Source organism: Sebastes umbrosus, chromosome 20, assembly GCF_015220745.1.
Source record: "Sebastes umbrosus isolate fSebUmb1 chromosome 20, fSebUmb1.pri, whole genome shotgun sequence".
NCBI lineage: Eukaryota > Metazoa > Chordata > Actinopteri > Perciformes > Sebastidae > Sebastes > Sebastes umbrosus.
In genome coordinates, this window is record NC_051288.1 from 10,308,251 (window position 1) to 10,324,309 (window position 16,059).

Consider the following 16,059-nt stretch of genomic DNA (forward strand, 5'->3'; position numbering starts at 1 on the left):
GTTACTCTCCCCCACAGAAACACTGCTCCTGAACTGCCTGAAACTCCTTGCTCTTTTCTTCCGTAACGTGGTGATGTCACCAAGTAACGCATAAAACTTAAACTTGATTATGATAGTCATATACATACATAAAATTTGCCTTGTGCATCCCAACCTGAGCATTTAGGAGCAGTGGGCTACCCGGGGAGCAACTTTGGGTTCAGTGTCTTGCTCAAGGACATTTTCGACATGTGGACAGTAAAAGCCGGGGATCAAACTGCCAACCTTGTGGTTGAAGGACGACCCGTTCTACCCACTAAGCCATAGCCGCTCCAGCATATTTGTGTAATACCTGCCTAGTGGCTAGTTTGAAACTCTCTCAAACAAAGCTAGTTAAAGCGGAGTCAGAAGAGTTTGATTCTGTTGACCAATCAGAGCAGATGGGGCTTTTTGGGAAGGGGGGTGGGGAGCATTTCAGACAGAGGGTGAAAAGAGGTGCTGCAACACAGCCGATATGTGACAAATAAGGTGTTTTTTGAACATTAAAGCATGTAAACATGTTCTGGTAGAAACACTCCAAAAAAATATGCACCTCAAGGAGTCAGAGTTGCGTACATCACACATTTTTTTTTGTTAATTCAAAGTGACAGTATTTTTGAAAGCCAACATATAGCCGCGGTTTGGTGAAAAACCTATTGCTATGTTTTGGTGATTTTAATTTTCTTAAAACTTAGGCTGAAGGATTTTGTTTTGGGTTGGCTCATAAAACGTTTTCACAGCTAATTTAATATCATTAGAGGTTAAAGAAGAAAAAGAATTGCACACTTTTTGTTAAAATTTTAGATTTTGCAGAAACATGAAGTTCATCTGATGGCTAAATTTAATCTTCAGTTTTCTGCAGATGCTTCTGCAGTGAAGCAGAGCTCGTTTTTGAGCAGAATCTCACACCCACTTTCTATCCTTTGTGTGGATGCACAGGATGTTTAGGTTGCCATAGGAACGTCTCAAAAAAGAATTTGGTGATGTGCGTATGTGTCTTTCTGTAAAGATCCAGTCAGCTAATGGGTGACAGCAGCAGGAATCCACTTGTCCCAATCTGCCCTCTACTGCTGCCTAAAGTGAAGGATACAAACTGCCTCCGACCTTCAAATCAAATCTCCCAGTCACAAGTGCTGCTATTCTAAGCCCTGAAAATATTGTCTAAGTTTTTCCTATTATGTCCTTTTTGTTGAGGAAAGAGAAACTGTGGTTCTGGTACCATAAAGTGAAGAGTATCTTCTCTCTCTCCATGGTGAAACAACTTTAAGGAACCACCTTGCTGAGGGTGGGTTTTATCAGACGCTGCTTCACGTTCCACGAGCTACTGTAGGTCTGAACATGGAAAAAATGCTTTTACATTTGAGTGCTCCTGACTCCTGGAACAAAATACAGCATCAATCCACTTATACCTTTTGGACATTTTTGAAATTTGATCTTAAATCTCCCAACTTCTACTTGTAATTTTTTTCACATAACTTTTATTTTACAGTATTAATACATCTGTCAAATCAATCTATCTTAATTACAAAATGCTAGTTTTTTTTTTTTACATACTGTACTTCCTTTTACATCTTAAAAATCCAAATGTATCTATCAAATTATTTTCCCTAATCGAAACGTTTTAAAGGCTTTTACTCTTTTTATAATGACATTGTCTCTTATCTGTTTGTATATCTCCCTCTTGTTGTTTTGTTTTCCTTTTCTTGGTTTTTGTAATTGACTCAATGTCATTGTAAAAAATGTAAAACCCCCAGTATGATACAGATACTGTTGTGCATCATACCCATATAGCACTGAAGGACCATGGCAACAGTTATGACTCTGAGGATAAAATGGTAAGATCAATGGGTTCAAAATACAGACAATAAGTCGTTGCAGTAGTGTAACATTTTTAAAGCTGCAGTCTCATGGAACAAATATTTATTACACATTTTCTATAGAAAAAGATGTAACTAACATGTCATTATATATACAACACTTTTAGGTTTGACTAATGGTGTTATAACACTGTAAACATTCAAAAGCAACAAACAGATACAGCTTACATCAAGTTAAGATTATATATAGACAATATGAAATGTTGTGAGAATAAAACATCTTATGTAACGTGAAATGATTTTAAATTGTGAGCTCTTCAGTTTAGTTTGGCACGGATTACATTTCTACAGTATGAGGTGCACGGACAGTGGATAACATGGAGCCACCTCAATTCAGACCACAAGAGGGCGCACTTGGTCAAATTTAACACACCTTTAGTCCACCACTTTATTTACTCTAAATCATCAACCGATTTAAGGGCATTAAACTTATAAAACCCCCTTTTAAAACAGTCCAAAACATCTTTAGTTCAACACTTTGTATTTTGTGAAAGCCTTAAATGGTGTCCAGCTATTGTTTTGTTACCTTGTCCTAAGGCAGAAGAACCACATGCCAGCAACACATGCAGCTCAGTACAGTTCAATCCTCCATCCTGAAGGTTTTGGATCCAACGTGGAGGCTCGTGTCACGCAGCTTGATCATGCGTGCGGCCACGAGCAGCAGCACGCCGGTGAGGAGCTCCAGGCCGTAGGAGAGCCAGGCCAGACCCAGAGACCAGCCGAAGGAGGTGTGAATATAGGACAGACCCTCGGGCCCCACCAGCCTCTCCGTCTCAGCCAGGGCCTGGTTCGAGTAAATGATGTAGAGGGTCACGCCACACAAGGTCAGCAGACCTGGAGAGACACATCACACACACACATACACAGAAAAAAAAGAGTTAAATCAGTGCTTTACTCATTATCTTGGCCATCTGTTCATTGACAAAAGTCTTAGATAAATTTGTGTTTACAGGCAAAAAACACTCAAGCTGGCATTGTACTCTGGCAATTAAAAAGCGGAAATCCGTACCAGTCACCAGTTCCATGCGGAGAGCTCATCAATAACACCAGTAATAACATCATGCCATTAGCTACCCAAATACCTCAAACTGTGAGAGACAGGAAATACACTGACGCATGTGTTCTGGTCATGAGAGACAACTGAGACACATACACAGTCCTCGCAAGTTTCAAAAGTGTTGCTATTGGAAACCATTTTAATTTTCCGAGGGCTTGCTACTGGTTTTAAGAGGATGCAAGTGGAGCGCAGAGGTTTCCCAGGGCGGGACTAATAATCGTTTTATTACAATTACACCCCGAGGTGCTACGGGCTCAGAGAGCGAGGAGGAAGCTGCTTCTGATGTCTCATTTTTATGCAGAGAAACACAAACAGGAGAGACGGACTAGAAATGGCCTCACATATTGTACAATTAGAAAGGACAACTATTACTACTACTACCACTACTACCACTACTACTACTACTACTACCACTACTACTACTACTACTACTACTACTACAGCTGAAACAGAAAAGTCAATTTATTGATTAGTGGATCTACAGGTTGTTATCAGCAATAATTTTGACAATTGATAAATTGTTAAAACCATTTTTTGAGTAAAAATAAGATAAGATTCACTGATACTAGCTTCTCGAATGTGAAGATTTGTATCTTCTGTGACAGTAGACTGAACATCTCTGAGGTTTTGGACGTCAGCTTGGGCTCTGGGAAATTACGATGGGTATTTTTAGCTAGGGATCTGCCTGTCCACTACTTTGGTCCAGACTCAAATATCCACAACAATCGGATGGTAAAATCCCCCCCCAAAAAAAGAGACATTCATGGTCCCCAGAGGATGAATCCTGATGACTTTTGGTGATCCCCTGATTTTTCCTCCAGCGCCACCATGAGGTTGCCATTTATGGTTTTGGAGTGAAATATCAACAACTATTGGATGGATTGCCATGACATTTGGTGCATGTTACCATTTATGTTCCCCACACGGGAGAAATACGTTTCTGTGACTTCCCTAACTTTTGCTCTGGCGCCATCATCAGGTCAAAATTTCAATTGGTCCAATACTTGTGTTTATGATCAATACCTGAAAATCTAAAGACACTCCAATGTACTGTATAGCGCTTAGGGCTGCAACTAACCATTATTTTCATTGTTGATTATTTGTTTGATCAATCGATTAGTTGATTGGTCTATAAAATGTCAGAAAGAGGCAAAAAATGTTGATCAGTGTTTCCCAAAGCCCAAGACGACGTCCTCCTCAAATGTCTTGATTTGTCCACAACTCAAAGAGATTCAGTTTACTGTCATGGAGGAGTAAAGAAACCAGAAAATATTCACATTTAAGAAGCTGGAATCAGAGAATTTAGACTTTTTTTTCTTGAAATATTTCCTCAAACTGATTTATAGATTTTTAAAATAGTTGGTATTTAATTTAATATCTGAGAACTCATCAATAAATCGATTAATTGCTGCAGCTCTAATAGCGGTAATTAGCAAATGTTAGCATGCTTAGTCACAGTAGCGTTTCCGATTTTCAGGCACTAATGGGCAGGCAATAATGTTTCATGGATCAGCTTCACAATAATAATGCTGTCATATTATGTACTTCTGCTGGAGTGTCTGGATCAGTGTTTTTAACATGGAGGCATCTTGTAAATGTTCTCATTTCAGAGGAAACTTCGTCAGAATGTCAATTACCCTGAAACTGAAATACTAGAGAAGCAGAGGAATGGCCCTGCAGGGAACCCACACAAATCCCCATTAGGCTGTTTAATGGTTGGTGAGGAAAGAAGCTGCGATATTACAACAAAGACGGAACACAGCAATTAACAGAGGAGTCTAATTTTATATTTATACATATGAGTGTATGTAGTACATACTATACGTATACACACAGTCTTGTAATAAGGCATGATCTCACTCTCACACTCTCACTTTTGGTGTTAACACACATTTCCTGTTTGCGTTGGGGGGGTTTATTAACACAATACATGCATACTGAGAATGCACAGGTATTCAACTTTAATTAAATACTTGTAACAGAATGTAATTAATTAATAAATATAATTTTGAGAGCAGAAGAAGGCTGAAAAACAAATGGGTCAAAGGCAAATTTGGGGGACAACAAAGACAAAGAAATAGCTGGTTTAGAGGCTGGGGAGGCTGGGATAATTCAAAAGACAGACAGTCAACAAGTTCACAAGACAACTCCAATCTAATTCGAGGCGTTATTCCATTCCACACACACTGCCATGTGCTGCTTATTAAAAGGGAGAACATTAAGAGTCTATTTAAGTAAGTGTTTCTCCATCACAAGGTCCTCTTTATAGAGGTCATAAGGCGTTGGCAGGAGAGGACCAAAGAGCTACGTTTATGTACACTTGAATAACTTGATTACTGTAAATAGCCAGATTAACATAATAGCGTTAACATGGTTAACAGTAATCTAACCCAAAAACCCTTATTTATGTAATCTGTTTGAAAGTAAAATAGTGATCAAATCGGATGTGTGGTAGGCAGCGTGCAGGAAGCAGTAGGTAAAAGAGAGACTTTGTTTCTGTTGTTCATTTTATTTAAATCAGGACATCCCATGAGATCAAATCTCTCGAATCAATAAGACCTTTTACCAAAAACAGTTGCATGTAGTTTTAGTTGTGATTCAAACATCATATTTATTTTTTTGCCAAAAACCATTACCATTTTATAACCACCAGCTACGGCTCCATTTTTCTTTTTTTAAATTAGAAACACTCATCTGTTTATTCTGCCACCTTTGTGGCACAGACTCAAAACACACACCGAAAGAAACACGACTCTGGTGTGTAACTATATATCAAGTTTAATTTGAAAGACTGATAAGTAATCCAGTTGTGTTAACTAAATAAAGACCTATTCTGACTCCGACCTTGATTTAGATCAGATAACCAGGTTAAAGGTGTTACATGGCAGTTTTTGGCAATGTCTTAATGTCTTAATCTTGTTAGGCTTTTTTTTTTTTTCCAGTTAGCGGCATTTTCTGTCAGTTCTTTCAGATGTGTGGCGTCTTCATTTCCTCAGCTTTAGCTCAAACGCCTTTTCATGTTAAACAGGTCATCAGGGTGAGTGCTGGGACGGGAACTTATCCATTTGAACAACGAAAGACACTAAGACGTTACATCATGTAGCTTTAAAGATCATTTTATGGTTTTGGCATGCGCGGCAGTAACAGTAAAAAGTTAATTCCTGTTAGTTTAGTATTTGCACAGAATCAACAACTATTAAAATACATTTAGATTATTAGATTAGATTAGATTTTTATTCTCCTGCAGTATAGCTGCCGATCAAAGCAGTAGCACATTAGCACAGAAGTTGATGTATGAAAAGAGAGCAACCGCCTCAAAATACATAAGAGTTTGCTGTAATATTCTCCACATCTCCATATATTACTGTTGCTTACCTACATATTGGAGAGCTATGTCTCCTTCATGTCCTTTATTTTTGATATAGTATTTAATTCATAGCTTTTTTAAAACTATTGTTGAGTTAGTCAACTTCTATATTATCCTTGTTTTAGTGGAGTGAAAGGAGCAGTAGTGTTACAATACGATCATATCATCGTTATTATAAAAATATGTATTCACAAAAAAAGTATTGATACCAAACACATTATAATTGAAAATTAAAAAAATATATATATTTTTGTTAAATTTCTTGCTATACACATGAAAAATGTTGAATGTTGAGACGCACAACAGTTGAACAGAGTTTCCGCCATTGATCATCATTTCATTTTGTCATATGGATCAACTAAAAAAAAGAATTGTGATGATGATTTTAACCTCGTCACCAACTACCCTTTTCGTTTACAGTATAAAAAACTTCTTAAAAGACATAAATATTCAGTATATCGCTTGTCTGTTTAGTTGCACTGCATATATTCTACATGAACCACCAAGTTGACGTCCCAGGATGTGCAAGGTTTCAAGAGGCCTCATCAAGTGTCATCTTCAAATGTCCCACACAAACAATGTGAAATTAAAGACGGTATGAAATGAAATACAGAACATTAGAATGACGCAAATTTGGTCTGCAAATCGTTTTCGAAGCAAATTCATTTCACCGTTGTGCCTCCCCAAGGACCAATAAAAGCTCTCATAACCCATCCGACAGAGTACAGGATGAAGCCTTCTGATGTAACAGAAGGATGAGCTGCTGCTGCTTCTACACACACACACACACCTGCCAGTTCATGCATACTTAACCAATATGGCCAAATCAAACAGCCAATCAGTCTTGGGCAGTAATAAACTTCAGTCCCTTTGGCCACATGAGGTCAATAACTATGAGCGAGGTCAATTTCAGCCCTGAGGCCCTGCACATAAAGTGTTCCCGTCTGCACAAATTAACCACATGGCTTTGCTTTACTGCCACACTCTCCAGCCATATATATACCACCAAACCCCGTCACAGATTTCTAGTGTTTTCCACTTCCGCCTGTAATATCATCAGTGTATTAAATGCTTTATGAATGGAGAGTGCGACCGGAAATCAACACCACATTGATTGGGGGCATTTTCTAATCCAAATCAAAAAGCCAAGAAATGTTATCTGTTCTGTGCTCTTTTAATCCGATTATTAATCATTCTGCTTCTGTGTTTATTTATTTATTTATCTATTTGTTTATTTGCAAGGGAGATATACAGAGAAACATTGACAGTTGCGGAAGCAGTGTCCCGATGTACTGTACACGTGTAGCTAAAGATAAGTAAGAGATAACGTACAGCGAGCCGGTCATTGTTGTGAATTATTACACGGCTTTGTTGAATACTGTGCGGCACCCCTCCGCTTTGTGTCGCTCTGTCGGGGTTTATTTCACAACAATGACCCGCCAGCTGTACATTATCCCGCTTATTACACAGCTACTTACTTAAGAAATCAATCATTTGAAACAAAAACCGTCCACCAGAGTACGACATCGACTACTTATGCCTTGGTGGGCAATGACAGTTTGAGTAATCATTAAAATTGTAAGTTACAGTTTCCATCAGAACAACTAAAACATCAAATGAATAACAAAATACTTACAAAAAGGGACCTTGCTGTTATTTGTAGGTCATATTATATTAATGAACTGTGTTTCAATGAGCATATTCTTTGACTTAAATGTTTTGTGCGACAAAAACAAACCTTAAGAATGATAGTTTCCAATCTATTTAAATTTTTAAAGCAGTGGGAGCAATTTTCCATTAACAGGCACCACTCCCACACTAAATGTATATAAAGAAAATGCTGTTTACAATTGGGGGGGAAAAAGTGTGAAGGCATTGCACAAAGATGAAGTGCAACACTTCTGAGGTACCTGTTCCTCACCGCACACAGCCATTTGAGTGAAATGATCTTCAACAACGTGTGTCGCCACAATTGACTCCTTTTATACCACCACCTAATGGCTCCGGCTTTATTTAACACCGAGGTTAATGGTCCAAAGCAGAATTACGTTGATGTGTACCTCTCTCTCTTTTGCACTTACTGTGCTGTAGTTTTATATATGTCATTTTTATTAACAACATCTTATTCAACTTGGTGGCAATAATGTCTAATTTCAATGTTTCAACCATGAATGAATCTTAAATGTGATAAAAGCGGCATTGTCGTCTGGATAGAAGACACAGGCACAGTAGCTGTGAGAGAGCATTGTTAATACTGGGTAGATGGGAAGTCCCTACTCTTTTATCTTTTGAAACTATTTGAAGAATTGCTAGTATTAATAGTAGCACTGATTCATATTGGTGCATGAGTGCCACTGGGCATTGTGGTTTTTGAATAGCTACTAAAATATCTTACTGGGTGCACACAATAACACGTCTTCAGCTACTGCAGCACTACATATGAAGACTGATACCACTGGGTGAAGGAACTGAACCTCAACTTACTGCAGGTGAGGAAATAGGAAGCCGTGCCGGTGAGGAGGAAGGGGCTGCGAGCCAGTGAGCTGACCAATCCACAGATGCCACCAAACAGCAGCATGACCAGGCTGAAGGGGAGCACCACCACTATTGCACTGTGCATGCCTGCACACAAACACAGATGGATATGGAGCATGTGTACACTGTTAAGAATTTCCCAGTAAAATAACAGTAAAGAACTGGCAGCAGGGTTGCCTTTATGTTACTGTCAAATTAACATTATTATACTGTCGCTGAAATTTACACCTTTGTACTGTTAATGAAAAATACAGTTTGAACTGTTTTTTTTTAATTAATTTCACAGTATTTTACAGTTAATTTACTGTTTAAAGATATATTATATAGCTGTTTTTCACCTTTCTTTTACATTATCTTACTGATAATGCACTATTTAGGTTGTATTTTTTAAATACATTCTAATAAACATTATTTTTTGCCTATAGATGAATAGACTTAGCAGGTTACAGACATAGGAATAGTCACACTAAATACAATTAAAGGCACTTGTTAAGAAAAAGGCTATAATAGACTTGTTGACACTTTTCCCAAAATGTCTGTCTATAGCTGGCTACAAGCACAGAATGCAAACCATAACAACATGTGAGTGAAAAACAATAAAGCTAATTCACTGATTTTACAATCATGTACAATGTACAAGCCTCACATGTGCAGATCAGGTCCCAGAATTAAAAAAATACTGCATGAAACTGTTACTGATGATACTTTAGACAGTTGATCAGCAGTAAAGTGATGTTTTTTAAGAATGCATTATAGTTCAGTTAAAAAACGGCCTATGAGTTTAATTTAACAGGTTTTCTTTTGTATTAACAGTAAAGCACTGTTTTTAGCAATAACAGGTTAATACTGTTGAAATCCTGCTGTAAATTAACAGCATTTTTTTTACAGTGTAGAGTTATGGCTGTCTTGACAATGAAACTTCATTAGCAGAGCATATGTGTTATGATGAGCAAAAGAGGACTCACTCAGCATGCGCAGCTCAGTCTCAGAGTACCTGGAGTAGTCAGCTGTGAAAGAGCCAATAGAGTCTGCGTTCATCTTCCCACCTGGATGTCACAATTAAAAAAGCACCAAAGTTATGTAAATATCTGCAATTTCACTCCATCACTAATTATTATATTAAAGCACTGTATTCTCAATCATTATGAAAGTTATGGAAAAGTAGCCCACCTTCGTGGATGCTCCACAGTCCCGAGTGGGAGCTCATGTCCTCAAAGTCGCTCATGTTCAAAGGATTCATCTGGATGATGTACCAATACTCGGTTCCGAGGGAAGCCGCCAAAGACCCGAAGCTCAGAAGACCGCAGATGCCGGCTGTGATCACCAGAGCGCCAAAGGTAACCTTCATCCTGCGTGGGGTGCGGGGTTTTTAACTCGTGCGTAACGCGGGTTTTCTAGTGTTGATCCGGTCTTTCAAACGTTGATGCAATCATTACGAGATGCGCAATAAATCCCGACAGTATTATGGTGATGTGCCCAAAAGCTGGTGGTTAAAATCTACAGGATGGAGATGGAGATGAACTTCTCCCTGACTGAATGACAGCTCCAGGAGGATAACAGCCTGACTGAGCAGCAGCAGCTTCTGTCTGGGAGGGACTTGAATGTATTCTGGAAGCGCACACGTTTACGCATGACATGGAGGGAGAAAATAAAGGAATATGGGGAGAGTCAGCTGTGGTTTAACAAAATAAGAGACAGAATAAGGATGCATACATCCTGCAAATCTTAAATGAGCACCACTGGACAGATCAGTCCAAGAATACCATCACCCAACAGTTTCATAGTACCGGTGACATTAGATACAGCCAGATCTTTTGAGTATTTCCCTCTTGCTACACTGTAAAAAAAAACATTTAAGAAATTTTACATTTTTTTGTCTGTATTTCAAAATGACAGAAAAAAAATGTTAAAATTACTAATATGTAAATGGTCTTAGATTTACAGTATTTTTTGTAACCATAAATTGTAATTATCTGTATTTAAGCTTTTCTTGATCATTTTTAAAGATAATTATTCTGTTTTTTAGAGGTTTATGACTCTATTTTAACAATTAATTTATGTTAGAAGAGAAGGATTTCATGGAATTCTAAAGATATTTCTTGTAAAAATACAGATTTTTTTCAAAACTTCTGAGAGTTAATGTAAATTTGGGATTTTGCAACGTAAAATTACATGTTTCATTTGTGATTTATATGTAAATGGTCTTAGATTTACAGTGTATGACTATTCTAACAATAAATATATGTTAAAAGTAAAATATTTCTTGTAAAATTACAGTAATAAAGGCTAATTATACAAAGATAATTACTGTTTTGTTTTTTTTACAGTTTATTTATGTTAATTTTTTCAGTTTTTTTAACAGACATTTTCTGGCGCCCCTGCTGCCTGTAAATTTCCGTTATTTTACACTTTTTTTTTTTTTAACAGTGTAGTTTTCACACATCTTCAGACTCACCTGCTACACTTTAGCACAATTCCCATCAGAATATCCCCTCAAAATAAAAAAATAAATAAGAGTGGTAAATAGAAAGAATATATTTAATAAAAGAATAAAAACAGATAACATGACAAGAGAAAACATTAAAAGGTGACAGATAAACGGTGTCACAAAGAAGACATGAAGGAAACACAGAAATATGTTCAGTGAGAAAACCAGTCAGCCAGCTACAATAAACCTCTCAAACACCGCCCCCATCTCATTCATCTGCATCTATTATCGTGTCACTCTTCACCCATAGCTGTCTTGATGATATCTGCTCTTCTCAGTTTGGCTGCGTCTTCGAACTTGGTGATAGCCTCGTTACAGGATTTGTTCTGCGAGTGGAGGAAATGAAATCAGGATCAGGATATTCGCAACATTTTGTAGACGTTAGTCATGAGGAAAAACAAAAGATAAAAGAACAGATTGGAAAAGTATGTTGGCGGTTACATAGTTTTATCTAAATTATGAATTGTGCATTGTGTTAGTCAGTCATTTGAAATGTAAGGAGTTCTCTTAAGGACGTACAATGATGAACTTGTGCCTCTCCTTCTGTAGTTTTAAGAATTCCTCCACAGTCAGCTCTTCTACTTTCTTCTTCAGGGCGATGAATTGGCAGGATGATGAATGAGATGCGTGCTCCTTTCTGGCAACAAAACAAAAGAATGATGAGGGGGAGACAAATAATTTCAAGGACGTGTAAAATGTGCACACACACATATGGGAAAGGAATGGACATTGTACCACGCGAAATGGACATGAGCCTGACTGCACTGTTGTACTTTTTCTACATCGCCCATGGGCATCATTTAAAGGGATTATGGATGTGGGAAACACCTGTACAGATTGTTTCGGTAAAGTTTCAGATGTCTACTGTGACTGTGATTTAAATCCATGGCATGTCATTTTCTAAACAGCTCTGTAACACTTCTATGATCAAAAATAATCTATTTCCTTAACGTTTCTGCTTTGAAATGTTTGTCTGTTTTCCAATACAAGTCTGCTTGCCGTGGAGAAAAGAGCTGGTAAACACCAACACTAAATTATCATATATACACACCATACTGAGAAGTTCAACAACAGCGATTGGTGCCATATCAATGACCATGAATATAAAGCAAATATTTACAGAGTTGAAGGTCTTAGTGATAACATTTGCCCACTGAATCAATTTTTTGACCATTTTTACCCTCTGAAATCTGTGGGATCGCCTGCGACCCCAACTGACTTTACTGTCTTTCTGGGTTTTAGAGCTAGAATGAAGCTACTGGTATCATATGAAACTAGAAAACCTAAGGAATCCATAATTTATGCTTGCTTGTCGGGGAAGGAGGCTAAATAACGCTCCAAAGTTAGGCTAAATTTTAGCGAGGGAAAACTGGCATGGCCATTTTCACAGGGGTCCTTTGACCAGCGATCAAGTTGCCAGTTAGTGTAGAAAAAATTAATGAACCTACATCTGTGCCAAATGTGTTGCTTTTATCGCAAAATGCACAACTGGTATGAATATTTCAACTTAGCTGCCCCACTATACCAGGCAGGGAGGGAGGGTCTTAAAAAAAGATACTATTGCGTTGCAATATGACAAATTAAGGGATCCAGTGTTTTTGGAGCTGGACCAATAATTTAAAAAAAGAAAAGGTTGCGGTATCTTTGCCTATGACCATTCTTTGTTAAATCCATGTCTCACAGGCCCCTAACTTTTTGGAAGAGCAATATTAAATTGCTGGAGTGTTCCTTTATATTATATGCATATACTGAGCATTTATTTTACTTTACAACCTACTTTATTACTTTGCCATTTGTTTTTATAATTCTGTTGTGCCATTGCTGGTTGTGAGCAATTCATCTTTTTACCCTGCTGAGTCATATCACATTTGTTACTAAATCAACATATTTCTGTAGAGAATTAAACTAATTACAAAAATAAGATAAACCCAAATTGATAAGGAAATGAAGCTGCATAAATCTACTGTCCTTTTATTTGCATTTCGGACCCATGAGCCTTGTAATGTGATTATCTTACTGTGGGTCATCCTCCGGCTCCCAGCCCTCCAGCTCTTTGAGGCAGAAGAAACACATGGCGATGTCTGGGCTGTTATCTGAAGGGGTGTGAATGAAGCCAGCTTTGGCCATCTGGGGAAACGAACAACAAAAACAGACCACATTTTAAATAAAGGATATTTTCTGTAGTTGTATTTAATGCTAAAATTTAACAGAAAATAAATCAACAACCAATGTTTTGTTCAGTTAATATTTTATAAGCAAAAATTACCATAACTGATCAGATGAACAGAAAATTAATTGTCAACTATTTTGATTAATTGATTTAGTAATTTTCCAATCAAGACCCACAAAACTGTCTCTAGTTCCAGCTTTTCAAACGTGAGGAATTGCTGCTTTTCTCTGTTTTGAATACAGTAATTATATATTGAATGTTTTTTGAGTTTTGTACTGCCTGTCAAGACAAATTGTCAGGTAATCGTAATGGGCATTTTTCACTATTTTCTGACATTGTATTGACCAAATGATTAGAGGAGATAAGACATTAAGTGCAGGCTCCAAAACGTCAGATGTTTTTTCCCCCCAGCTTTTTGGACGTGAGAATTTGCTGCTCTTTTCAGTTCTATATCATTGTAAACTGATTGTAAATATCTTTGGGTTTAGGAAATGTTGGACAAAACAAGCCATTTGAAGATGTCACATTGGGCCCTGGGAAATTGTGTTTCTTCACCATTTTCTGAAATGTGTGGACTAATAAATTACTTGAAAACATAACCAAGAAATTAGTCCATAATGAAAAGAATCATTAGTTGCAACCCTAGTTAGCTAGCTATGTATTTTTTATTTATTTAACCTTTATTTAACCTGGTTAGTCCCATTTAGATTAAAAACCTCTTTTCCAAGGTAGACCTGGCCAAGACGGTCAGCAGAAAGAACACAAAGTTGCACACACATTGACACAAATAGAGATAAAATACAATTCACAAACACTAAAAGGAACTTTTCTGTGAGTCAGCTGTACAACAAGGGGGCTAAAAACATTGGCATGCCATATTAACATTAACTAAAACCTGCTGTGTCTGAGCTCCAAGGTATGCAGGTATTTCAGCAAAACCACATACATTTTTATTTTTTTTTCAGAATATTTTATTTTCAAATTTTTTAGTTAACCAAATATACAAAACACAAACTCACACAAACATGGCTCCAAATTCCCTCCCTATCCCACCCACATATAAACTGAAAAAGAACCATACTCAAAAGGAGTATAGGCTAGTTAACTATCAATTGAATTAAAAAGGATATAGAAAAAAACAAATAAAGAAATCATAAATAAAGAGAAGCAGTATTCTGACTTATTCAGATGACTAATGATGTAACAAGTCTGATGTGATGTTGTAGGTGTTGGTAAGGAGTCCATATAGGTTAAATAGGGTTACAAATCTTCAGAGAGGTGTTGTATTCATTTCTGAGGGTATATGTGATCTTTTCAAGTGGAATGCAGATGTTCATTTCTAAAAGCCATCTAGATATGAGGAGATGGGAATCAGACTTCCATGTAATTGCTATACATATGCATAAAGCTATTTCTAGTTTCTTAAAAGGTGTACTAATGACTGAAATTCCCTTATAAGCACATTTGAGGAGGTAAATCCTGTAAGTCTTGTCATAATGTCAGAGAAGTCCTGCCAAAAGATGTTAAGTTTTGTACATGACCAGGTGCAATAATGCAAAAACGAGCCCTCCTCTATACCACATCTAAAACACGTGTTTGATATCTCAGGTCTGTATTTATATGCAATCTCTGTGGTGTGAAATAGAGTAAGTTATAATGGATCAATCTGTATCTAGCATTAGTAGTGGCTGATTTAATGTTACATTTTACCTAGTTAGTGTGAAATCCTACGGAAACGTTTCAAACTCAACCTACAGATAGATAACACCCAAAGTTACAGCGTGTTTCATTGAAATATAAGCTAACTGCTGTTGTTGCTACCCAGCAACAGTCTAAACGATTTAAACGGTTTTAACGGTCACTCACGTTCTCCGGAGTACACGAGCAGTCTTCGTCGAAAGGCCAGCCCGCGAAGGTTTTCAGTCTGTTCTCATAAAAGTACATTTTGATGTCCTCTTCGTTTAACGGCTCCATTTTTATTCGACGTTGAAATAAACGTCAATGACTTCAGCTTGAACTAGTTAGTGAGTTACCAGCCACCTGAAGGAGCGAGAGGAGCTACAGGAGTCTGTTTTCAAATCTCCGAGACTGATCACTTCAACTGTTCTGATTGGCTGATGAAGATCACGTGGGTCCCGTATTTCTTCTTCGTGGATCCGCACCATGAAAAAAATACGTAAGTGCGCATCCTAGTGTTGACCGGCGATAAGTATATATATAAGTATATATATAAGTATATATATAAGTATATATATTAATTTTGTTAGTGATATTGACTTATTATTTTATATATATATATATATATTAAGCTTGTTAGTGATATTGACTTATATATATATATATATATATTAATCTTGTTAGTGATATTGACTTATTATATATATATATATATATATATTAATCTTGTTAGTGATATTGACTTATTATATATATATATATATATCTTAATCTTGTTAGTGATATTGACTTATTATATATATATATATATATATATATATTAAGCTTGTTAGTGATATTGACTTATTATATATATATATATATATCTTA

The 16,059-nt window shown here is 36.9% G+C and overlaps 2 protein-coding genes across 2 annotated transcripts; both read right to left on the reverse strand.

The window, feature by feature from the left end:
* Positions 1 to 1,923: 1,923 nt before the first annotated feature.
* On the reverse strand, positions 1,924 to 10,625 carry tmem235b (transmembrane protein 235b). Its single transcript, XM_037754314.1, has 4 exons — positions 10,025 to 10,625; positions 9,820 to 9,900; positions 8,804 to 8,941; positions 1,924 to 2,729 (listed from the first exon to the last, which is right to left on the reverse strand). Exons 1-4 carry the CDS (start codon positions 10,200 to 10,202, stop codon positions 2,476 to 2,478), a joined length of 651 nt encoding a protein of 216 aa, XP_037610242.1. The 5' UTR covers positions 10,203 to 10,625; the 3' UTR covers positions 1,924 to 2,475.
* Positions 10,626 to 11,373: 748 nt separating this feature from the next.
* birc5a (baculoviral IAP repeat containing 5a) lies at positions 11,374 to 15,614 on the reverse strand. Its single transcript, XM_037756134.1, has 4 exons — positions 15,379 to 15,614; positions 13,360 to 13,469; positions 11,862 to 11,979; positions 11,374 to 11,668 (listed from the first exon to the last, which is right to left on the reverse strand). The coding sequence occupies exons 1-4, from the start codon at positions 15,484 to 15,486 to the stop codon at positions 11,576 to 11,578; spliced, it is 429 nt and encodes a 142-aa protein (XP_037612062.1). The 5' UTR covers positions 15,487 to 15,614; the 3' UTR covers positions 11,374 to 11,575.
* Between the last annotated feature and the right edge of the window lie 445 nt (positions 15,615 to 16,059).